The sequence below is a fragment of the Anthonomus grandis genome, chromosome 13 (genome assembly GCF_022605725.1).
Source record: "Anthonomus grandis grandis chromosome 13, icAntGran1.3, whole genome shotgun sequence".
Classification (NCBI taxonomy): domain Eukaryota; kingdom Metazoa; phylum Arthropoda; class Insecta; order Coleoptera; family Curculionidae; genus Anthonomus; species Anthonomus grandis.
Window position 1 is genome coordinate 8,480,438 of NC_065558.1, and position 27,403 is coordinate 8,507,840.

Genomic DNA, 27,403 nt, shown 5'->3' on the forward strand with positions numbered 1-27,403 from the left:
GAGTTACAAACCATCCTCAAAAATATGTTTGTAATAAAATGTACAGAGTACGTCTAATTTAACGAGAAAATTTATTTTATTTACTTATTTTAAATTTATTCATTTAAAAATATTACGCGAATAGCGCTAAATATCTCGCTTGTACTAAATTAACAAAAAAAAAAAATTCTATTATTAAACTATTTTTCAGATATAAGGCTATGAGTACCCTTTTTGATATATTATTTGGTAAAGATATAATTATCGATATATTAATCCACGGACCCTTCGATGAAGATGAGTACAAACTGGAACTCCATATGCAAGTACCTGGATCTTTGAGCATAAAAGACGATAGAGTATGTTTAAAAATAACCGTTATTAAATGTTTTTTTAATTGCAGTAATATTAAAAGCATAATGACAGTCAACCATATTTGTACCTACTCAGAAGTTTTTAGTTTATATGTATTTTAAAAGAATTGATAAGTAATAGTATATCTTTAAATATCCTGCATACAAAATTATAAATTATTTATTTTTATTGTAGGGGCCATATTCTCTTGAACTCGTTTCCAGAACAACCGATTCCTCTTGTAAAAAATTATCGAAATATAGGTTTACTATACATGAATATCCAGGCTCGATTCTTCCTTTCGATAATGTAGCTACCTCCATTATCGAAATATTTATCAATATAAACATTTATATATATCTTTCCTAAACATTTTAAAAGAATTTCTTCAATGGAAATTGAATTAAAAGCATCTCTAATTCTTTGTTTTAGTAATTCCCTGTCATTTGGTAATGGCTCGGAATAAACAATTTGCTTGAGCCGGCCCCATAAATAGGAATCAGAAATGGTTAAATCAGGTGACCTTGGCGGCCACTCAATTGGGCCGCGTCTTCCAATCCATTGATTCGGAAAAGTTCTATTCAACCAGTCTGCTTCTCGAATAGTGTGTTGCGCTGAAAATAAAGAATTATTCTTTGATCAACCGGTAAAGGTTCAAAGTATTCTTCAAAAAAATCTGTCCAAAATTTGAAGATACGTTTCTTGATTAATTGATCGTTCAATAAAGTATAGTCCAATAATACCTAAGTGGTAAGATATGGCGCACCATAGGTTGACTTATTGAAAATATTGCCTCTTGCCATGGATTACAAAGTTTGGCGTTTCATTGGACCAAAACCGACAATTTTAGAATGAAATTACACGATTTGTTGTGAAAGTAGATTCCTACGAGAATTTAATTTTTTTTTAAATGAAAATCAGCAGAAAATAATAAACGGCGCGCTTCATCCCCCTGTTCCAAAGTATGCAAGTACCCTGGTTTGGATGCTTTAATATTGTTGGCATGATAAATTCTTTGTAATTCAAATTTGCTTTTTGAGCCGTTTTTGTCCGACATAGTACAAGACTAATCAAAAATAGCCTTTTTGAAATAAATATCTTAAGATATCTTTATAATTCTTCAACAGAACGATGATGTTATTCTTGAGAATTAATTTTATATGTCTTGTTCAGTGAAGAATTCGTCGAGGTAAAGCACTTTTGTTAGACGCATGTTTTTGGCGTAATGGAAGTATTTTGTGTTTTTGAAGGTGGTAGACAATGGTACAGTGAAAACATCTTGTCGGACTTGCATTGTCTTATTTATTTAATGTACACACTTGATACAGTTGATACAGCAGTTTACACTTGATAACGGTTGGAGATACTTACCAACCGAAACGTCGTGTTACATTAAATTATATTATAAACATAGTCAGCTATAATATGTTTATAATTTAAAAATTATTCCTGATTGCCAGTCAGGATTTCGTAAATCTTATAGTACTATAACAAGTCTTATCAGTATTGTTAATGATATCAGGTTTAAAGAGGATTCAAAGGAAATAACTTGCCTAACTCTTTTAGATCTAAGTAAAGCATTCGATACCATAGATCACCAAATGCTTTTGGCAAAACTGCACTATTATGGTTTTTCGGCAAATGCCATAAATTTTTTTAGCTCTTATCTTAAAGATCGGTTACATTGTGTCCGAACGGTGAATGATGGTGAATTTAAATTTTCAAGGTTTTTGTCATTAAAAAAAGGGGTGCCTCAGGGTTCCATATTAGGCCCCTTACTTTTCTCTTTATATGTTGCTGATATGAATAAGTGCATCGAAAATTCTAAGCTGCACCAATTTGCTGACGACTCCCAAATTTATAATTCTTTTAAAATATCAGACGATCAGGTGGCACAGAATAAAATTAACGCCGACTTAAATCAGATTGCTTTGTTTGCTGAAAACCATAACCTCAAATTAAATGCTTCAAAGTCATGTGCAATGTTTTTTTCACAAAATAAAAGTCATCTTCTAGATTGCATGGAAAATTTTAAAATTAATATTAATGGAACAGCTATACCAACCGTTGCGGAAAAACGTAATTTAGGGGTTATATTCGATTCAAATCTCAGCTTTGCCTCCCACATTAAGAACAAAATTAAAATTGCTTACGGTCGTTTAAAAAACTTATATCAATACAAAAATCAGTTACCATCAAACACCAAATATTTGCTTTGCAATTCGCTTGTACTGTCTTTGGTGGATTATGCGGACATTGTATATGGCCACTCACTAACCGTATCTCTGTCAAGGACGGTGCAAAAACTGCAAGATAGTTGTATGCGTTTTTCCTTTAATATATCGTATAGAGACCACATTACTCCTTATCTAAATTCACATTTTATATTAAATATGAGAAATAGAAGGAAGTGTCATATGTATAATTTAATTTACAAAATAATTAAATCAGGTAAGCCGCCATATTTAAGAGACTTATTTTTTCACCATGATTATATACACAATGTAAGAAATCCAAACTTAATTAGAATTCCATTTCATCGAACATCAGGTTTTAAATAATCATTCCAGTATGTAGGCATTCATATGTGGAACAAGTTACCGGATTACCTTAAAAATAGTTCACCAACGAAATTTATTGCATATGTTAAAGAAATTCTTCTTAATTCTCAACTAACATAGGCATTTTAACAAATTCACACCACCAACTTTTTATTAAAAATATAATTTAATTATTTTTATTTAATTGCAACCTAATTATTTTTGAGTTCTTACTTTTTAAATCAACACTGGTCTTGTTGATCTGGCAGGCATAAAAATAAAATTTTAAATGGTTCATTTTGGAATATCTATTCATTTTTGCGTCGTGTTGCCCTGGTTTTCCAGCCTCGGCTCGTGTTTTTTGCCGCCCTTCCTCCTCTCTGTCTATTGCACAGATGGTACCTATATTAATGTAATTGATATAGTAAATTATTACACTATATTTTTTTTTGTTTTTAGCTTTTATATGTTTGTAGGGTTTAATGACTTATTTTCTTAATAATTATAATTGGAAAAGTCTTTATTCTTCTTTTAGTTGTAATTAGGTTAGTATGTTTTAACGGTCTGAGCAGCACATGCGCGCTAGCTCGTGTTATCGGTTGTTTTTATAATCGCAGTTCAGTCCGCATTACTCTTAGCATTGTGTAAATTCTTGTAATAAAAAAATGTAATTTTCTATGTACAATGTTTAAGTGGTAATAAAAGTCTTTTGAATTTGAATTTGAATTAAATAAATAAGACAATGCAAGTCCGACAAGATGTTTTCGGAAGTATTTTGATGCGGAAAAAAAATATTTAGCCCTGAAGACGTGCAACGTTTGGTAACATTGATAATAAAATTTCCCATTTTTATCTCGATCTATGTACAGCGACGAGTCACAAAACCAGAACCAAATTAAGCCAATTGCCTCTCTATTTATTTGTTTCCCTATTCCACTAAAAGCTGCTTAAAAATCCCTTATTTAACCACACAAAATCTAAATGGGTAAACGATACGACGTAACGTAGAATTCGGATAATAAACCCGAAACGACGTCCCGCCGGGGCAAATAAAATTTATAATTCAAAAAGAAGGAAAAATCTTTTTCAAACGTCTCTCCTTAGTAAAACGGTCCGGGGGTAAAATAAAAGTTTTATGGAGATGACGGGGAATGAATAGACCGGAACTAGTTTTCGGGGGGAACATTGTCGAAGAATATTCTCAGAAAAAATGCCCCGTTTTATATCTTAAACCATTGTTAAAGAACGTCATGTCGCTTAAAATATGTCCCTCCATATTTAATAAAGAAAATCATTGATTTTTATAGGATATACAGGTCGGCCCAATTTAGGTCTCCGGTGCCTCAATCAACGAATTAACTAACAATAACAAATATAAGTCACGAGTTAAAAAAGGAACAATAGTAGCGTCTCTCCTACTTCGTCTCTGCTATTCATTAATTCACGGATGTTTTCGCACTCAAAATAGAACTTGATCAGTCGCGTATATAAAAATGACAAAAAATTTTGGGGTTAAAATTTCACCGTTTGGCATCCAGCCCTGCTTGATCAAATTTAGCATATTTTTATATTTTTTTTAAATCATGCATGCCTTGATACGAGCATTTTTAAAATTTTATGACTAGGTAAAGTAGCATTTCTAGGCAAGATATAAAAAAAGTTGTTTAGAATGCAACATTATGCCCGAATACCGAATTTCGTAATCATAGGCCTACTTTAATTTTTACGTTTCAATTATTTATCAATTAATAAAAATCAAATAAATACACTGGTGGCTAAAAGTAGATTGACAACTACTTATTTGTCAAATTTATTTCTATCACGGTTTAGGAAATGATAAATTAGGTGGGACACTACCTGATTAAAAAACAACGTAGCCTATTTGTAATGTTTAATTATATTTAAACTATTTATTCGTAATACCCAATTTTATAAAAAAAAAATTAAAAAAATAAACAATTTTCAAGTGGCCAAAATTAAATTGACAAATTCAAAGCTTACTAAAATAAAAATAAGTATAGAAAATTTAAAGGGTTTTATTCAATAATGCGTTGCATAGCCTCTATTTCTTCTCACTTCAACCAATCTTTTGGGCATTGACCTAATTAAATTGTCAATATAGGACGTGTCAATGGATATCCGGCATGTCTTCAAAGCTTCAAAAAGTTCTTGTTTATTTCTGAAATTTGTAGTATAACAAACCCAGGTTCGTCCATAAAGAATGGATGAGATAAGTTTATTTTTTTTAATAAATAAGAAAAAGATCGAACGAGAAAAAAATAAATAAATAAGAAACCAATACCCTCCCTACGTTGTGTTTTGTAACAGAATCGCTCTCTCTTTTACTTATCTCGCATGCGTTTGACAAGGCAAAATTAGGGAAATTTGAATTATTAGGGTGGTATTAAAGAAAATGCAGTCTTGATAATACACCTACTTAGTTTATTTATGTAAAAAAATGCCGTACTCAGCCTGGAATTCACGAGGGAAAAGAGCACGACAGAGAAACCCTCGATCTCAATTCCCTAAAAATCGAATCATGCTGAGTAAATAAGTTCTACCTTCGGTTACAAAAAAAAATAAAGATAATTTATTTACTGTTCCTTTCTAATTCCTCATACATACTATCCATTTAAAACTGAAGAGAGTTGGGTTAGTTATCCAGCCATCACTAGAAGGTACTGAGGTCCCATACGGGAGGCTACTCAGCTATGAGTTGAATAGTTGAGTCAATATTCTAGGTATTATCACAGATAAACGGACAAATTCGCGAAACATATTTTTATTTATCCGTGGTATGATTTACGTCTGAATATTCTCCCAGTGAGGGTCGAAATGTTAGTTAGATTCAACAAGGCTCTAGCTTACTTTTGAAACACACAAATAATTTAAAAAAAAACTAATTTCGAAAATATACCTAAAATTCAGTAAATAAATTATCTCAGATGATCACTTTAAATATAAATTTTCTCTTCAGCATGAAACAATTTTAGATAAATACATGCATAAGTTATTTCCTCCTATTCACGCAAAATATTAAATTTATAAACATTAATAAAAATATATTTACACATTGCCAATAAAAAAAAAAAAAAACTAATAAGTTTTAAATTTACTAACCTGTAGAAAATCTTAAAAAAAAAAACCACTTTAACATAAATTAAATACGATTCAATAATTTTTTAAAGTAGTAGAATAGGGCTGTCGTTATACAATCAAAAAAAAAATTAAAAAGGTTTTCGACAAAAAAAACGACGCGACATGACATGCTGAATCCCAAATCCAAACGAATGTAACATACTACGCATATAATTTAAAAATAGGTGGTTTTCTTCAAATTCTTACATCGGATGTGACGATTAATGTAATCCCAAATGTTCTCGATCGGATTTAGGTCCGGTGACTGACGGCCATTTGATAACATTCATTTTTTCTTGGGTCAACCATTGCTTAACGACCTTGGATGCGTGTTTCGGATCGTTATCATGTTGAAAGTAGTGGTTGAGTGGCATAACTTTATCAGCGTAAGGTACCATAACATCCTGCAGTATGTCTTTATACATGAAACGATCCATCGTGCCTTCTATCAAGTGTAGTGGATCCATCACACAGAAAAATCCCGATGGATTTTTTCACATTTTGTTGTGTAAAAAAAATGTTTAATTTTAATACACAATTGTTAGATAATATCTCACAGTCCTGTATAAAAATTCTCAGGCATTTTGTATATGTTTTAATGTGTATAATTCATACAATTATTGCATATTAAATTAATACACCATAAGTGGATATTAATTATTAAGATAATGTGTATAAATATTCCACATTTTTTTTAAAATCCAATGCAGTTTGGTAAAAAATCTAATAACCAAATATATTTTTACTACAATTTTTAATTAATTTTTTGTTCTGGCTTGTGTTGATTTTATTTACAATTGTGTAGAATAAAAAAGATTCTTGCTAATAGCCCTTCACAATTATTGAATTTTAAAACATGTATTGTGTAGTTATAATACACAATTGTGTAAAAAGGGGGACGCGCCCGACGCCCTTGCCTTTGACGCTAGAACTTCGTTGTTAGCGTCAATGTTGCCAGATTCAATATTAAACAGTTGTAAAGGTATGCATCAAAATTTGCAGTCGATTTAAAGTTGTTAATTGAAAATGATATAATAGGATATTTAAAAATAAGCCCAATCAGCATAAGTTCTAATTTTATTTTTTCTTTAAATAATATCGTGATAATAACACGCGCAAGGAAAAAGGAAACGTAACTTTTTTAATTGGCGGTGTAATCTTTAAGATACATTTGATTTGGCAGCATTGCTATAATTCCCAGTGTCACAACTGTTCATTCTTTAGTCCTTCAATCAACCGGCCGGCATTAATTTGTTTTAAGGTTTTTTCGTTTTGTTAAGTGTTAAAAGGGTTAAAATTGCATAAGAAAAAAGTGGATATATTCGTTGAAGATAAACTTAAGGAGTGGGGTTTATTGGACCAACTCCAGGAGCATATTATTATGTACCTGTAAATAAAACCCTTAGCTTAAAACTGTATGTTGTTAATATGTAGGTATGTACCTACATAAGAAATTTCGTTCCTATTAGGTATTTCTATTTTCTTTTAAGTTTTTTCGTTTTGTTGTGTCATTTATTTTTATTAAGTGGTTTTGAAATAAATTGATGAAGGGCGATTTAAAACGAAATAACAATCATTTTGATAAAAAAAAAATTGTAATAAAAAACTCCAGTTCTTATGTTAATTTGATATACAAACCCTATAAAACCTAGTAACCTACACTATACTTAAATTTATAAAACAATATATAGTATTATTATACACAATTTGTAATAAAATTTTATAGTTGAAATAAAAGAAAATACAATATATTGTAAAAACAACCTACACTAACGTGTGTATTTAAAATGCACAAATTGTGTTTTTTTCCTGTACATACCATATTAAAAAAAGACACTAAGAGTTTGCTTATTTACTGAACAATTATATTAAATAAATATAAAATATTGTCGAATTTAAGTACACAAATAGTGTACTATATATACAATAAAATAAATCAAATTGATACACAATTTGTTGATTATAGAACCACAGTTGTTTAAACACAATAGCATAGAGAAATTCTACACAAATTGATTCTGTACCATTTCCAGAATCAAATTGTATGTAAAATCTATACAATTGTTGAATTTTTATTCACCTATTTTTAAGAGTGATCCCATAGCCCGAAAAACACCCCCACACCATCACGGAACCACCTCCATGCTTGACTGTGGACACCGTATATTTGGGATCATACCTTTGGTTCACAGGACGCCTAACATATCTTTTGCCATCCGAATTAATCAAATTGAACTTTGATTCATCATTCGGAGACTGTCCAGTGACTATGATCTCGAGCAAAGCTCAATCGCGCCCGTACATTTTTTAAACTTAGCAGTGGTTTCTTTGCAGGGCGTCTTGTTTTTAAATCACTATGTCGAAGTCTCCTTCTAATGGTACGATAACTAACTGAACCCACACCTTCTTCTTCCAAATGCAGCTTGATTTCTTTTGAAGTTGCGAATGAGTCAAGTTTTGCTTTTTTCAAAATTAATTTGTCCACACGACTAGTGGTCTTCTTTGGTCGGCCAATTTTTTTTAGAGGAACAACACTTCCACGGAGATTAAAATTTTTTATTATTTGACGTACTGTTGCCCTCAAAAGAGAAAATTTTCGAGCAATATCCGCCTGTTTAACCCATTTCCGGTAATCGTCGATTATTCGCATCTTAATATCGATTGATAAAGTTATACTACGTGGCATTGTGAATATTTTTCAAAACTATTTTAGTAAGGAAAGTCATATCAACAGAAACCAACGCATGAAACAGTCTTGAATAAATATGTTGTTTGTCAATCCAATTTTGGCCACCTAGCAGTCAAACAAAGTTATTGGAATTTGATAAAAAAAAATATTGAGAAAAAGTGCAAGCAATAAAAATCTATGGAATTTGTTTGTTCAAACTATGTTGTTTACATTCCTGAACACTAATAAGCTCAACCGGTTTTCCCTTTGCTTCAGATGAAATATATCCATAAAAATGGAATTTGTCAATTTACTTTTGGCCACCAGTGTATATCGTGAACATTTTAAATTACAGTTCCTTCTTTATGTTCGTTTTTTTTTCAAGTTCAAGAAGTATAATTTTTTGCTTATTTCATTTATAGAAAATTTAAATTTATATATTAATTTTTTTAATGCAATTAATTTCATCTTTTTTTTTTGATTCTCAAAAAAATCAAATTTTTGGAATTCCAAGTTTCGAATTTAATGTTTACTATTAAATTATTTTATATTGTGAAAACGTGAATTTTAATTACATTTTCAAAATTCAGGTTTTTCAAATTATAAAAAGAAAACTAATTTTTCCATAATTTAATTTTAAAAAACTCTGAATTTGAAGTATTTACATTTAAAACTAAATTTTTCTAATTCAATTAATTTACGTACTTATTACACACACGAATTATTTCAACAACTGAAAAGGGATCAAAAATAACCTTAAATTACTGAGAGAAAATTAGAATGTCTTTAAATGCCTGGACTTGGTTAAAAACTTATTCAAATGCCTGGAATAAGATGGAAAATTACTCTAAATGTCTTAAGTAACATAGAACAAATGGACAAAAAAATGCCTAAAAATAGGTAAATAAACTGTGCATAAAAACTATTAAAAAGCTACAAATTACGTTATTTTATAAATATGCTACATTTTTAGTTATAGTTTTTTTGTCTCTATTTTTTATTCATTTCATAAAAGAACTCTTAGTCAAACGTCGTATCTTTGACGAAAAATATGATGTCATAATTTAAAGTGATTATTACTACGTAACTCCGAAAATCGTGTCTTCATCATCAAAATTACGAAAATTCCTATTTATTTACTAAAAAACTAAAATGTTATTAAGGCAATTTTAATGAACATTATACTGATTAATGTGGGATATGAATTCCCAAACAACGCTTCTTATTGTCATTGATGAGTTTTAACTTTTCTAACAGGTTTCCAGTCATTTTTTCGACTTGAAATTGTCTCCAAATTGTTTCTTTCCAAATTCCTTATTGAGTCACTTTTAAATCCGAAACAACTTTTTATCCTAATACTGATTGTGTGAAATGCCTTTATGCAATTACACCCCAAAAGACATTTTCTTTCTTATACAGTGTACGCATATTTTTCGGTAAAATTCACCGGAAGTTATGACGTCGACTGTCTGGTTTTGTACAAAGGAATTCGCAATATTCGATCCAAAGTTCGCGAATTCTTCCCCATACTATACATACACTGACATAAACCAGAACTTAGACGACACATCCTCGCGAGGCTGATTACTGCACGACTAAGACTAGAAATTTGCATTTCGGAAGCGTTTCCGCTGTTCCAGAATCCGTACAGGATGTTCCTCCCTAGCGAACACGTTATCCCGTTTGTAGTAATTATTGTTACGAAAATGGTTGGGATTTGAGGCGTCTTTTTAGTTGAACGTGGCACGTGGCGGTTAGGAGGAATGACGAGCGGAAAAATACGCTGAGAAAATCCAAAGGGTTTCCTCATAGGGAAACTTTTGAGGGTTTACAGCAGCATTTATAAAAGAGCGAACTTTTTTTTGTCTATACACTCACTTACTCTAAATATATTATACTGAACCATCTTGAATATTGAATTTCCAGGACATCACTGCATAAAAAAGCAATGATATTTCTGGAATTTTTTAAGAACAGCAATGAAAGGGTCTTATTTGACGACACAAAACGAGCCCTTCCTCCCTTTTTATTAAAAACATTCTGCTCCCGCTACTCTGCAACAAAAAAAAATAATAATAATAATGAAAAGAAGAGAAAACAACTTAATAAGAACTTTATTCTTTTAGGGAAATTGGAACGTGCCCCAGGGGAGGGTTTATAAATTTCATGCTTATATGTATGTAAACGGGGATACTGTATGAAAAAAAAAGGTTTTTTGGATGTAAAACTCAAGGCTCAAGCAAGAGAACAACTTAAAAAAAAAACAAAAATGTTGTTATGGTCATTTTAAAGAACATTAAACTGATTGATGAAGGAGGAGAATTCTTAAACTGTTTTCAGGATATCGGTTATTACGTACAAATTCACTCATTTTATAGTAATTCTTTTATTTTTAAACTGCGTTCATGATAAAGGTCTTAGAAGAGTCACATATCGACTTTTTGGGACATATCGCTGTCTCACTTCTTTGATATCCTCGGCATCATTCTAAAATTGTGTTTTTCTAGTTCAGTTGATCAAATCACATAAGAATACACTCATTTTTTAGTAATTCTTCTCTTATTTTTAAACTGTGTCCATGATAAAGGTCTTAGGAGAGCCAAATATCGACTTTTTGGGACATATCGCTGTCTCACTTTTTTGATATCCTCGGCATCATTCTAAAATTGTGTTTTTCTAGTTCAGTTAATCTAATCACGTATGAATACACTCATTTTATAGTAATTCTTTTCTTATTTTTAAACTGTGTCCATGATAAGGGTCTTAGGAGAGCCACATATCGACTTTTTGGGGACATATCCCTGTCTCAGTTCCTTAGTATCCTCGCTATCATTCTAAAGTTGTTAATTCTAAAATCAGTTAATCCAATCACGTATGAATACACTCATTTTATAGTAATTCTTTTTTTATTTTTAAACTGTGTTCATGATAAAGGTCTTAGGAGAGCCACATATCGATTTTTTGGGACATATCCTTATGACAACGTTGAAAACGCTACCCAGATTACCCTAATTTGTCTGGAAGAGCACTTAGAAGATCACTCCAGACTTTCCAAGTGGCTCAGATCCTTGTACTAGACTCTCAGACTATATAGAATAGTATGAACCAAAAGAGAACCTCAAACCTCACAAACAAAACATCTTTAAGTTAAATGAATAATTTTTAAAGTCTGACCTTTGAACTTTAAAAGGCACCCTTATTAGTTTTTTTTTTGAAAACCCATTTTGTTTTCAGGTTTCCGACGTAAACGATGACGTCAGACGGGCCGCCGTAACCGCTCTGGGCTTCCTTCTATTCAGGTAAGTCAATTTATTCATAACCAGTAAAAAAATCCGAGTTCCACCCCGAATAATAGAGTGGAACTAAGATGGAAATAAGACGCCAGTTTCCATCAAAGGGTTGCTTGGCAATTTTTTTTCCTCTATTCGTTGTACAAAGGTGCCGAGACCCTTTTGTACCGGGGGTTGAATGTATGTCTGCGTGGGCTCGTATTAGATTAAACAGGTTTTTTTTCTCTCTTTTTCTTACGGAGGCGTTGAGTTATGACTGACACAGGGAATAAAAAAGAAAGATCGATTTCCTTATGTAAATTGAATAAAATGTTGTGTATAAGGTAGCGGGAGAAGTTTAGATAAGGTGCTGAAAAATGGTCGTGAGTACATTTCAGAGGTTTTTTAAAAGAGCTTTTGTGTTTTTAAATATCGAGGCTCTAATACTGCAAAAAGCATTTTTAGTTTTGCAATAGCAGCACACTAAACTAAAACCCCAAAAACCACATTTTTCTTTATACTTTTGGGACCTACCGTATGCCGCTCGTACATTAATCACGTAATTTATAGGACAAAACTTTAGCGAAGGTGTTAATGACGCCAGTTAAAAGATAAAATACCCCCCGGTAGATCTTAACGTTTATTACGGGGGGGATTATATAACAAAAGCCGCCGGTGCATATTATTAATGGACGAACCGTTTATAGTTCCGTTCGAGTTAATTATCTGCGGTCGTGCGTAAATGACACACGGCCATTTATTTCCTCACTATTAAAAGACTTGGAAATGTTTATTTATTTTTTTTAATGGGAGTATCATTTTATGCAGGATGGATAGGAGTACGCCACACTTGTATGAAAGAGGTAAAATGCGAGTTATTGAATGCGAGCCTGTTAAAGGAGAATTAAGAATTTGAAGGGGCATTATGTTTGAATAGTTAAACGTTTTGTATATTATGGTTTTCTCGTTTATAAGCAGCACAAATGTGCTTGAAATTATGATATAGCACGCTATATAATATTACAAAAATTACACACTCACATTTATAAACTCGAGAGGGGCCAACGCTAATAAAATATTTTTATTTCATTAAACTCATTTAAGAGTTTTATATAGGATGATAAAATCGGTTCCAGTCCATAATAAAAAAGCATTTACAAAATTATTTTATTAATGTTTTTTTATTTATTGTTTTATTACTAACTTATAAGACTATTTAAACACAATTATAAAATATAAATATTTTAATCAAAACAATTTGTATTCGAGGATTATTAAATATTATTTGAGGGTTTTCTGGGCAAACATTTTCTTGCGCAACAAATTTTACTGATATTATAAGTGTATATTCGCATCTTAGGAATATTAAAGATTTTGGATAAGTAAAAAGAATTTCCTAAAATCATTCTACCATTAACAATTATATTATGTACATAAATAAATAAAAGAAATATCACAACTCAATCGTAATTCAAGTCTGTTTTTCTTAAAATTGCATATGCATTTAATTTATTCCGTAAAAACCAACATGGCGGAAATAAACCTAAATAAATGTCATTAAAAAATGGCGTCATTAGATAAATCTATTTAATTTTATAAGAAACACTAATACAGGGTGTCCATCTATAAACTGACACATTTTAACTGCTTATAAGTCGAGAACGAAAAATGACAACAATGTGCGGTTTTCACAGAACTTCATCAATATTTTGATGATTTTTTTTTTGACAGTGTGGCCAAGTTTAAAAATTTACCTGAAATAGGAGGAAAAAAATGATGCACTTTTAATGTATGTACCCTGTACTTTTTAATTTCACATGAAAGCCTGTTAAATCCCCTTTCTGAAAATGTATAAATTGTCTTAAATTCATTATTTTTTTTTTACAGAGCCAATTTTAGTAAATGACACCTTTTTGAAAATTTTCCTACAATAAATACCTATTAAATAACAATTATAGCAATAAATAACAATTGTAGCTTGTCAAGGAGCCTGTGAGTTGCAAAATTTGTTTTGTGGGTTTCAACTACTGTGAAATCTTTTTAACGTCATTGGTTGGGCAGTCCCAATAATTTGATTTCTATATGTATTTTTGCATTTTTTTAAGATTTTGAAGGGTTTAAATATGTTTACCACCCGGGAAAAGGCACGTTGCGTGTTATTATTTAGTGAATGCCAATCAGTTACGCAGACGAGAAGAAGATTTAGGCTGATTTTTGAAAGGGCTCGACCTTCACGCAATTCTATACTTCATTGGGTACGCCAATTTTCCCAGGAGGGAACAGTTAAAAGAAAAGTTAGAACAAACCTAAATGCACAAGATAATCTGTTGGATGATATTTTGCTGGTAAAAGAAGTGTAAAACAATAACCAAATATCTATTAGGAAGATAGCTCAAACGACAAATATGTCAAAAAGTAAAGTACATAAAATTCTAAAAATAATTAAGTTTATACCCTACAAAATTCTTCCAAACTTCAAAAAAAATAAAAAATCACGCCCTTGAAAAAAAATACTTAATGTGCGAAACACTACTAGATCTAATAAGAAAATCTCATCCATTTTTCACAAAGAGACCGACGTATACAACAGACGGAAAACAATGAAACATTGAAACACAAAGTCACGGTCTCACAACATTTACTTAAAGCTACACGTGTTTCGCTCTATTCAGAGCATCATCAGGCCTAAAACAATAATAATTAGTATTGAAAGAAAAAAAGGAGAACATTAAAAAGACTAAAACCTTAAAAAGCCACTAACGTTGGCAAAACAGTAAATAAACATACATTTAAGGTTAGGATGACTATACAGTTATTTCGAACCAAAAAAATAAAAAATTGCAAAATAATATCACACCTATTGGGAATCGAACCCGCGACAACAAGCTTACAAGCCAGAGACTATAACCTATGGGCTACCGGAACACCGAGAAGAAGTTCAAAACATTTGTTGTTAAGCCAAGGCATTTTAACACAATATTAAACTTATTTCAGTTGGAAGAAATTATGTAAATATAAAATTGATTAAATAAGATTATTAAAAATAAGGTTGGGTTCAAAATTAAATACGTCGTTAACACAGACAAGAACAGGACTCTTCTTGGCTTTAGTAATTTCCATCCTCTCCAGAAGGTCAAGCTTTTTCCCTTTAGGGCATTCATGAAGTATTTCAGCTCCGACCTCTGGAGGAAAGTGATGTGTGGAAGCTAACAGGTGATTCGCAAACGCTGACTGTATCACGGACGTCTGTATTTTTAAATTTCTCAAACAACGCTACATGTTCTTTAACGCGTGTAGAAATTTTTCTTCCAGATTGGCCAATATATACAGCGTCACAATCCCCACATTTCAAAGAGTAAACCCCTGATTTCGAAAAGACATTTGCCTTGTCTATCACGCTCACTAACTGTTTTTTTTTAATTATTCGCGGTTTTGAAAGCGATTTTGATATTCGAGGTCTTCAATTAGCTAAATTTAATGAAATTGAGCCGAAAAAGGACAAAGATCTAAAGGACTTTTTGTCGTCTTTCTAATGAAGAAGATTGTAAGTCAACCTGTATTTATTTAAGAACTTAAAGTATAATTTGTTAATTAAGTAAAGTGGGAATCCATTATTAAAAGCAATATGTTTTTATAATATTAAGCTCTTTAGCAAACGCTTCCTTTGACAGGGCGATGTTAAAAAGTCTTCTTAAAGCCAAGAAGAGTTCTGTTCTTGTCTGTGTTAACGACGTACAGTAGTGGCCAAAATTATAGCAACAAATCTGAATTTTACTAATATTTAATAATAACTATTATATGTATGTTTTAATCGTAAAAGTACGCCACTGGTTTAGATGGCCTCTTAATATTTAAACAAAATTTCTCATTCAAATAAAAAAAAGCCTACCTGTTTTTTTGCTGACAATAAATATTTGTAATTGCAAATATTTCACCTAGTCATAATTATAGCAACATTTGAAATTTAGTGCTCTTTCAATCTTTTGAAGTGCAATATTGAAACAATTTATATTGTGATTTCTTGGTAGTTATTAACTTATTTAAATAACAGTATGAATCGTGGTAAAACCGTGTCTGTTGAAGTGAGGCAACTTATAATTAATCAGTATCAAACAGTATATCAAGTCAGGCATCAAACAGTCATCCATTGCAAAAAATTTTGCTCTTCACAGATCAGTTGTATCACGTATAGTGAAAAGATACAATAACACAGGGCTGGTAGTACCCAAAAAAAATTCGGGACGTCCCCGGAAAACTTAAAAAAAAAGTGACAAAATGATTGTTCGGATTTCCAGGCAAAACCCATTTTTGTCCTCTTCAAAAATTAAAGGGCTTTTGGATGGCAGTGGGTGTTCCGATCTTAGTGAACGATCCATAAGGCGGCGTCTATTTGAAAATAAGTTGTTTGGACGCAGACCAGCAAAAAAGCCTCTTCTTTCCAAGAAGAACGTGAAGGCCCGACTTGAATTTGCTCTAGAACACCAGGGCTGGACTATTGATCAGTGGCGCAGAGTTATTTTTAGCGATGAATCAAAATTCAATTTATTTAAAAGTGATGGTGCTGCATACGTTCGACGTCCTGTAGGCAAAAGATTTAATCCTCGGTACACTTCTCCTACAGTTAAGCATGGTGGTGGTTCAGTTTTAGTGTGGGACTGTTTTTCGGGGTATGGTATGGGACCTCTTCACAGAATAGAAGGGATTATGGATCGATTTATGTACAAGGATATATTAAAGAATGCTATGTTACCCTATTCTGAAGAAAATATGCCGCTGTTATATCAATTTCAACATGACAATGATCCAAAACATTCTTCAAGGCTAATAAAAGAGTTTCTCCATGATGAAAAAAATTAATGTTATGAAGTGGCCCTCCCAATCTCCGGATTTAAATCCAATAGAAAATCTTTGGGAAATTGTGGATAACAGGTGTAGAACCAGGAATTTCAAAAATGCTGGAGAACTTTTCGAAGCTCTTCAGGATACTTGGTTGTCAATCGATCATGATGTTATAAACAAACTTATTTTATCCATGCCAAAAAGATGCATCGCTGTTATAAGGGCTAAAGGGTACTATACTAAATACTGAAGAATATTATTGTATTGTAATCTTATTTTGACTTTGGAGAATAAATAAATTGATTTTTCTAAAATGTGTTGCTATAATTTTGTCCAACCCGTTTCCTAAAAAAAATTCCCATTTTTTATTCCTTTTATAAAGTAACAAAAAAATAAACATAAATAAAAAGCTTTGTAAAAAATACATCATAATATATACCAGTTTTTTTTCTAATCTACCACATCATATAATTTGAAGGAAAAATGTACTTGTTGCTATAATTATGGCCACTACTGTATTTAATTCTGAACCCAACCTTATTTTTAATAATCTTATTTAATCAATTTTATATTTACATAATTTCTTCCAACTGAAATAAGTTTAATATTGTGTTAAAAATGCCTTGGCTTAACAACAAATGTTTTGAACTTCTTCTCAGTGTTCCGGTAGCCCATAGATTATAGTCTCTGGCTTGTAAGCTTGTTGTCGCGGGTTCGATTCCCAATAGGTGTGATATTATTTTGCAATTTTTTATTTTTTTGGTTCGAAATAACTGTATAGTCATGCTAACCTTAAATGTATGTTTATTTACTGTTTTGCCAACGTTAGTGGCTTTTTAAGGTTTTAGTCTTTTTAATGTTCTCCTTTTTTTCTTTCAATACTAATTATTATTGTTTTAGGCCTGATGATGCTCTGAATAGAGCGAAACACGTGTAGCTTTAAGTAAATGTTGTGAGACCGTGACTTTGTGTTTTTCATTATTTTCCGACTACTAGATCTTTTTAGAAATGAGCCGGAAAGCAATTTAATAATGGGTGGAATGCATAAAAAGTAGTATATGCTAATGCTTCAAGTATGTACTACATTTCTAAAGTTTATACTACACTAATGAAGCATTTACTACTCTCTGTAGCATATACTACTATGTACGCGATACATAGAAGAAGGTGCTTTGGAAGTATCTACTAGTTATAGTAGTATTTACTACAGTTTAAATGAATTTGGTGTTTGACAAAAAGTGTTTTAGTAAAAAATGGCAGTTTTTATGGATGTGCATCGTCAAAAAGTATAGAAACAAAGAAGAAAATACAATAATGACGATTTATATCGAAAATTATTTAGGTAATTACCATAAATTTAATAGATTTTTCGATCCCAATCATCTAATTTACGCTTTGGTATTTTAGATTTAACAGAGAAAATGTAGAGTGGCTTGGACGTTATTTTCTTCAAGATGATAATGAACCGGTGGAAACAAGGGGTGGAGCCCTGTCACCAACTCGGAAAATTGAGGGTTTTTTGAGAAGTTTAGGTGTTTCTAGTAAATTAACTTTGTAATTTGAAAAATGTAAATAACTTTTCTTACAGGAGATCCTGGATTTCAGCAAGAAGTTGGTGTTGATCTAGACGTCAATAAAAGCACTGTTTCCAGAACCTTAGCCACGGTATCTAAGGCAATTTATTCAAGAAGAAACAATTGGATAAAGTTTCCCAACACTAACGAGTTGCTATTAATGGGGGAGCACGTGGTGAGCGAATGCCCAGGGTTATAGGTGTTATTGACTGTACCCACGTAAAAATAACAAAACCATCTATTCACGGTGATGAATACGTGAACAAAAAAGGGGTATGCTCAATAAATGTTCAAGCTACTTGGAATGCCCGAGAAATGTTTACTACAAGTGTGGATGCATCTTGGCCAGGCTCCGTACACGATAGTCGAATTTGGCGAAACTCCATAGTGCATGGAATTACGTATAATAATGTGCACAAAACAGCTTTATTAAGTGATGAAGGATATGGTGTTGCCCCGTGGTTATTGACACCATATAAAAATCCAACTACACCAATGCAAGAAAATTATAATTTAATCCATGCAAAGGAACGATGTGTCATAGAGCGCTGCTTTGATCAGTTAAAACGGCGTTTTCCAATACTCTAGTATAAAAACTGAAAACATTCCGGAACATATTGTGAGTGCATTTGTACTTCACAATATAGCTAAATATCTACAAGATCCATACCATGATTTTGATCGAATTGAGATGGAAGTTCAGCATCCCAATGAACTAATGCCAGAAGGTAATCAAGCACAAATTCGAAATCAAGGTACACAGTGCAAAAATGAAGTTGCTGAGTTTTTATTTCGTAATGATAGCTAACATACCTAATAATTTAAGTTATTATTATTATTATGATAATTATATACTAAATAGGTAACTTATGAAATGTTCAATAATAAACTAAGTATAAAAAAGTATAACAACTAAATAAACTAATTATTTCAATTTTAAGTTTCTGACAAATATCAAACTATAAAAGAAATAAATGGATACTACACCTCATATTATATTTAAATTATGGGTTCATACGTAGATTTTATATTCCTGTTAATAATCCAACATGTCTCGCTTAATTAAATGGTCAACTAACTGCCCACCAGCTTTGGCAAAATTTACCAATGCAATTGCGGCCCGTTCCTGACCTTCGGCTGACTCTTGAGCTCGAGAAGCCGAAATTTGGGCTTCGGCTGCTTCAATTTGTTTTCGTAGTTGTATAAGTGTCTCCTCCTTATCAGCTGCTTAAGAACCTTTAGGTGTCATGACTTTAACTTGTTTGGAGCCAGATTTAGAACTGAGGAAGTCATCTTCACTGTTTTGGAAGGAAACATTAATCTCATTGCTTACACCGGCCTAACATGCACCTGGTACTCTGTGTAGAACTGGGTTTTCTCCTACATTCCATAAGTCGTAGAATTTTTTTTGCCATTCCTTCAGTACAATTCTTTTATTTTTAGTTTTTTTCAAGTCAACTATTTTCTTAACTTTTTTTTTCATGTTATTAAACTTTTTCAAAATTTGTTTTGGGTCTAGGTTTTTTTCCATTATTTTATTAAAATCAGTTGTTAATTTTTTTAGCGCATCTTCTTTTTCGTTTTTAATTTTTGGTGTTAAGTAGAGTAACAAATAATACTTGTTCGTTTTTATCTTGTCCTAGCTCTTTTGTTGCATCGGAATCTGAAGAACCACTCATAGTTAAACCAGTATTATAATCACTGAACTTTTAAAAAGTTTAAATCCGAACCGAATTACACGAACACACTAGACGCACTGATAGAAAAACGAGTTTTGACAAGTGTCTTGTCAATTTTGAGAACTTTGACACGCGCTTACTGCGACACTAGTAGATACTTTTCTCTTAAGTAGTAGGTATTTCTGCCGGGCCGTACAGTGTAGTATTTACTTCATAGACGAAGTAGATACTTTTATGTAAAAGCAAATACTACTTTTTATGCATTCCACCCAATGTCTGATGAGGCAACATTTCACATCAGTGGTCGAGTAAATAATCATAACTGCCGAATTTGGGGAGATGAAAATCCTCGAGTGTATAACGAATTTGAAAGAGATTCTCCTAAGCTGAACGTTTGATGTGCAGTATCGAAATCTAAAATTTATGGGCCATTTTTTTTTCAATAAGCAACAGTGAATGGAAACAATTACACCGATATGTTGGAAACTTTTTTTTATCCTCAACTTCAGCAGGGTGGAATTTTACACACGGTCTACTTCCGGTGCACCAAGACCCTTCTCCAGGGTCGCAAGGGATTTCTTAGATATTACTTTTGGAAACAGATGGATAGGGCGGGCAGGTCCAATCAAGTGGGCACCTTATTCTCCCGATCTAACCATTCCAGATTTTTGTATATGGGGATATGTAAAAGACCGTTGCTACAATCCAACCCCAAGAAATTTGGATGAACTGCGCAACAACATAGTAAACGTTTTCAACCAAATTACACCGCGAATGCTACAAAACGCCTTCGGCAACTTATTTTTCCGTCTACATTTGTGTTCCGAACAAAATGGGGGTCATATTCAGCAGCTAATTTATTATTTATGAATTAAAATTAATTTCTTCAATTGTTTGTTGTTAAAAAAATTAATATTAAAATTAACAAAAGTGATATAAATATTTTATTGATATAATATCCTCTTAAAATTTTCGGATTTTTAATGTTTTTTCAAGAAGAAATTCTAGAAATTTTCAAAAAAAAATCATACTTTATAAATAAGTATTGGCCAGAAAAAATAAAACACATTTTATTGTAGCAGATATCATAAATTAATTTAATTACGTAGTCTTCAAAAAGTTATATAACCTTCCTAAATAACAATTTTATGGACAAAAACACATATTTATGTTATACAACTTTTAAAAATACTGTATGTATGAATATCATTTTAAAGAGTGTAATAAAATATTTTTATAAACATATTCCTTACAACTATAAAGCCACTGGACGTAATTTCTTCTATAATAAAGTCTTCTTTCACCTAATATAACTTCCTAACCGTTCACCTAATAAACAAATCCTGCTTAACACAATGTAGCTATATAATATTGCTTTAAAAATTGCTTAATAGCAAATTACCTATTTCATTACTGTCACATAGTTATTGTTATAAAATAAGGTGTTAAAAAGCCAATTAAAGCCATTAAGTAATATTTTATTGTTCAATACACTCTTAATATAAATAATATAAAATAATTTTGTTTCGTAGTAGACTTTGTGTGGTGCTTGGGTAATTTCTATGTAGGTGTGGAAATTGATGAGATGAGTTGAAAAGTTGAGTTATTATTTATATATCCTTATCTCAGTTTGAGAATTAGGAGGGTATGTTTTTTTTTGTATAATTTGAGAAACTACGTCGGAAAACACCATTTCCACCGTTTAAAAGTTAATTCTTTTGATTTAGTTAATTTTATATTTTTCACTTTTAAATTATAGTTTTTTGTTTAAATTCAAAAATTCTAATTCGGTAAAAAAACTAATTAATTAACTCTTTTGCAACTAAATAAAACTACGAAATTAATTTATTTGAACTTTATTTTTAAACATTTGAATTTAAAAAAATTGAAACTTGAACATAATGTAAAAATTCAGCATGTTCTTTAATTAAATTAAAAAAAAAGTGTTTTTAAACCGAAAGTGCAAAAAGACAAAGTTCACAATTGGGATTAACAACTAAAATAAACATTTGAGAAATCGGAATATAAACCACCTATATAGTAAATTAACGACAAAAAACTAAAAATTAGTTTCTATTCAGAACTAAGCTTGTTCAACATTTCTTAACTCCTCGATTCTCATAGTGAACGATCAGTTCTTTAGGGAAAATCGAGATGGGACAGGGGAATTTCGGGATGGTCTCTAGCAAACCAGATTGCGAAATTTAATTTAAATAACCGCCAGGGATCGCGTTGTGTTATTGTTTCCGGCAGAGGCAAAACGTCGCGTTACATCGAACGGAAACTGGAGAATCCGAAATTTAGTCGGCGCCTGTCACTGCATTACAAAGTGCTGATTTTCCCCTCAGTCAAGCTGCGACGACATCGTCAAAGGAATAACTTAAAAATTATTAGTTTGAGGGTAGAAGTGCATAGAGCTTCTATTAATAGAGGCACGTATTTCTTTAGAGTGCACAAGTATATTTAGCTATTATTAAAAACTGCACCCAAATCGTCCCAATAGTTAATGAGAAGTGATTTTTTTTTGTAAAATAATTAGTGTTTTCTTTGATGACACTTAAAAATACTTTTCTTTTAATTAGTATTTTAATGTGTTTCTTTCATCATACTTTAAGGTGTTTTCTGGCCACTAGTGCAAACCGTAATAAAATCGGATCAATTTTTACTGAACAGTGAACATTTTTCAGCAGACGGATATTTAAACTGTTTGAAAATTCATGGCCCTAATCGATGTGTATACTAATTATTCACATTGATGACCGACCTAGTTTCGATTAATCATAAAGTTGCTTTCGTTTTTATTATTTAAAATCTATGTTTCGATGCTTAGGAAAAGTGAAAACTCTAAACTAAAAGAATACTATTACCAAGGAATATTTTCTAATAAAAAACTCGTGATTATTTACCGAAAACTGATAGGCAATAAATAGAATTTAAAAATTGCTCTAAAACTATAGACTTTCTTGTAAAAAATATATAATAACAATAATAAAACCGACTGTTTTGTTGGAATGTTATCGTCAGTTAATTTAGTCAAGGTTTACCGAAAAGTGACAAGGAATATACGTAATTTGTTTGAAAATTCACAACCTCACTCGGTTTGTATAATAATTAATTAAGAGATGTTTTGAATGTTGCTTTCGTTGCTACCTTAATCCACCATCCGCTTGATTTTTTTTTTAAATTATGGCAATTATTAAAGTATCTACGTAACTTCTTAATTGAACTTTCAAGAAAGGCTTTTTTTCCAGTGGTTAATAAACAAATTTGGGTGTTGCGTCGAGAATCAATTAAGGCACTTTTGTTTCTATAAAAAAAAAATATATATCGGATAAATTAAATCCTGATCACGGTACTGATACTATACAAAACATTTTTTTTTTGAAATTTTACATTTAAAGTGCCTCATATTAACAAGCTTCATACATCCTTAAAAAAATTAATTACTTAAAGAACGTTTTATCAAATGTCTCTCAATACAGAGAGACAGTAAATACTCAAAAAAACTATTACCAAAGAAAGTTCTCTAATGAAAAACTCGTGATGTTTGTTTAGCAAACAGCGACAAGGAATAAATAAATCCCCCCAAAACCGAGAAATGCTAAACAGACCCGAAAGTTGCAATACAAATCGTATTCGAAGAACAACTCGGAAAAGGTGTCCTCGGAACAGATGTTCGCTTAATCCGAGAGTCGGCACCTACCGGAATAAATTTTCAATTTAGAAGTTATTTTGAGTCTCGCGAGTCCCATATTTTTCGCGATTGAAGGGAGATATTGGGAATGTGTGTGTGTTTTTTTCTTCTTTCTTGGAAGTTTTCGGATCTTCAGGCGAATCGGTGTAAAAAGTTTAGGGAAAAATAAATTTGGCATAATCTGATCTAAGGGTGCCATAACGAATCACTGAGAAACATAGATTATTCTTGGAAAATTGAATGGTTTTTGAGCATTTGTCGAAAAGTTTAAAATAATATCGAAATTAAAGATATTTTACTAAAAAACAATTTTTCTCATAAACTAATACACAAAATCATTAACAAGTCAACAAGCCAAAAATAACCAAAACAATGAATTTGCAAAAATTCCTGAAGGTTTGTCCGAAAGGCTAGCAGCAGTGGTTTCTGATGATGAAGTCAAAATAGCGTTCAAAAATAAAAATACCATCAACAAATACCTCTCAAAACTCAAGGATTAAACACTAAATGAGCTACAAAGTGTCGTGGTTTCTAAAACTAAGATTTAGTTCCCACTTTCTTGTAATTGTTAAATTGAGATAAGGATATATAAATGAGACTTCGATTTTTCCACCTATTTTCTATATCATCGTTTCATTTTCTTAATAGTGTTTGGGTCGGTTGGAAATAGTGTTTTTTTCTCGTGATATGTCTAATTATACTTGAAAAACATCATTTAGTTCCCGCTTTCTTGTAATTGTTAAATTGAGATAAGGATATAAAAATGAGACTTCGATTTTTCCACCTATTTTCTATATCATCGTTTCATTTTCTTAATAGTGTTTGGATCGGTTGGAAATAGTGTTTTTCTTTTGTAATGTATCTAATTATACTTGAAAAACATCATTTAGTTCCCACATTCTTATAATTCTCAGATTGAGATAAGGATATGTGAATGAGACTTCGATTTTTCCGCCTATGTTCTATATCATCGTTTCATTTTTATAATAGTGTTTGGATCGGTTGGAAATAGTGTTTTTCTTTTGTAATGTGTCTAATTATACTCGAAAAATATCATTTAATTCCCACTTTCTTGTAATTTTCAAATTGAGATAAGGATATGTGAATGAGACTTCGATTTTTCCACCTATGTTCTATATCATCATTTCATTTTCTTAATAGTGTTTGGATCGGTTGGAAATAGTATTTTTCTCTCGTATTGTGTCTACTTATACCCGAAAAACATCGTTTAGTTCTCACTTTCTTATAATTCTCAGATTGAGATAAGGATATGTGAATGAGACTTCGATTTTTCCGCCTATGTTCTATATCATCGTTTCATTTTTATAATAATGTTTGGATCGGGTGGAAATAGTGTTTTTCTCTCGTAATATGTCTAATTATACCCGAAAAACATCATTTAATGCCCACTTTCTTGTAATTTTTAAATTGAGATAAGGATATATAAATGAGACTTCGATTTTTCCACCTATTTTCTATATCATAGTTTCATTTCCCTAATAGTGTTTGGATCGGTTGGAAATAGTGTTTTTCTCTCGTAATGTGTCTAATTATACTTGAAAAATATCATTTAATTCCCATTTTCTTATAATTTTCAAATTGAGATAAGGATATATAAATGAGACTTCGATCTTTCCACCTATGTTCTATATCATTGTTTCATTTTTGTAATAGTGTTTGGATCGGTTGGAAATAGTGTTTTTTTTTGTAATGTGTCTAATTATACCCGAAAAACATCATTTAATTCCCACTTTCTTGTACTTTTTAAATTAAGATAAGGATATATAAACGAGACTTCGATTTTTCCACCTATTTTCTATATCATCGTTTCATTTCCCTAATAGTGTTTGGATCGGTTGGAAATAGTGTTTTTCTCTCGTAATGTGTCTAATTATACTTGAAAAATATCATTTAATTCCCACTTTCTTATAATTTTCAAATTGAGATAAGGATATATAAATGAGACTTCGATTTTTCCACCTATGTTCTATATCATCGTTTCATTTTTATAATAGTGTTTGGATCGGTTGGAAATAGTGTTTTTCTTTTGTAATGTGTCTAATTATGCCCGAAAAACATCGTTTAGGTCCCACTTTCTTGTAATTTTCAAATTGAGATAAGGATATGTGAATGAGACTTCGCTTTTTTCACCTATTTTCTATATCATCGTTTTATTTTCTTAATAATGTTTGGATCGGTTGGAAATAGTGTTTTTATTTCGTAATGTGTCTAATTATACACGAAAAATATCATTTAATTCCCACTTTCTTGTAATTTTCAAATTGAGATAAGGATATGTGAATGAGACTTCGATTTTTCCACCTATGTTCTATATCATCATTTCATTTTCTTAATAGTGTTTGGATCGGTTGGAAATAGTGTTTTTCTCTCGTATTGTGTCTACTTATACCCGAAAACCATCGTTTAGTTCCCACTTTCTTATAATTTTCAAATTGAGATAAGGATATGTGAATGATACTTCGATTTTTCCACCTATGTTCTATATCATCGTTTCATTTTTATAATAATGTTTGGATCAGTTGGAAATAGTGTTTTTCTTTTGTAATGTGTCTAATTATACCCGAAAAATATCGTGTAGTTCCCACATTCTTATAATTTTCAGATTGAGATAAGGTTATGTGAATGAGACTTCGATTTTTCCACCTATGTTCTATATCATCGTTTCATTTTTATAATAATGTTTGGATCAATTGGAAATAGTGTTTTTCTTTTGTAATGTGTCTAATTATACCCGAAAAACATCGTTTAGTTCCCACATTCTTATAATTTTCAGATTGAGATAAGGATATGTGAATGAGACTTCGATTTTTCCACCTATTTTCTATATCATCGTTTCATTTTCTTAATAGTGTTTGGATCGGTTGGAAATAGTGTTTTTCTTTTGTAATGTGTCTAATTATACCCGAAAAACATCATTTAATTCCCACTTTCTTGTAATTTTCAAATTGAGATAAGGATATGTGAATGAGACTTCGATTTTTCCACCTATGTTCTATATCATCGTTTCATTTTCTTAATAGTGTTTGGATAGGTTGGAAATTGTGTTTTTTTCTCGTGATGTGTCTAATTATACTTGAAAAACATCATTTAGTTCCCGCTTTCTTGTAATTGTTAAATTGAGATAAGGATATAAAAATGAGACTTCGATTTTTCCACCTATTTTCTATATCATCGTTTCATTTTCTTAATAGTGTTTGGATCGGTTGGAAATAGTGTTTTTCTCTCGTAATGTATCTAATTATACTTGAAAAACATCATTTAGTTCCCACATTCTTATAATTCTCAGATTGAGATAAGGATATGTGAATGAGACTTCGATTTTTCCGCCTATGTTCTATATCATCGTTTCATTTTTATAATAGTGTTTGGATCGGTTGGAAATAGTGTTTTTCTCTCGTAATGTATCTAATTATACCCGAAAAACATCATTTAGTTCCCACTTTCTTGTAATTTTTAAATTGAGATAAGGATATATAAATGAGACTTCGATTTTTCCACCTATGTTCTATATCATTGTTTCATTTTTATAATAGTGTTTGGATCGGTTGGAAATAGTGTTTTTTTTTTGTAATGTGTCTAATTATACCCGAAAAACATCATTTAATTCCCACTTTCTTGTAATTTTTAAATTAAGATAAGGATATATAA

The 27,403-nt window shown here is 31.2% G+C and overlaps 1 protein-coding gene across 1 annotated transcript in view; it reads left to right on the top strand.

Annotated features, from left to right (window-relative positions):
* The window catches only part of LOC126743935 (26S proteasome non-ATPase regulatory subunit 1), a 232,747-nt gene that overhangs the window by 37,833 nt on the left and 167,511 nt on the right, over positions 1 to 27,403 (top strand). Inside the window, exon 10 of the mRNA XM_050451217.1 lies at positions 11,914 to 11,978. Within this exon, the coding sequence (XP_050307174.1) occupies positions 11,914 to 11,978 (65 nt within the window). The remainder of the gene's footprint in view (positions 1 to 11,913; positions 11,979 to 27,403) is intronic.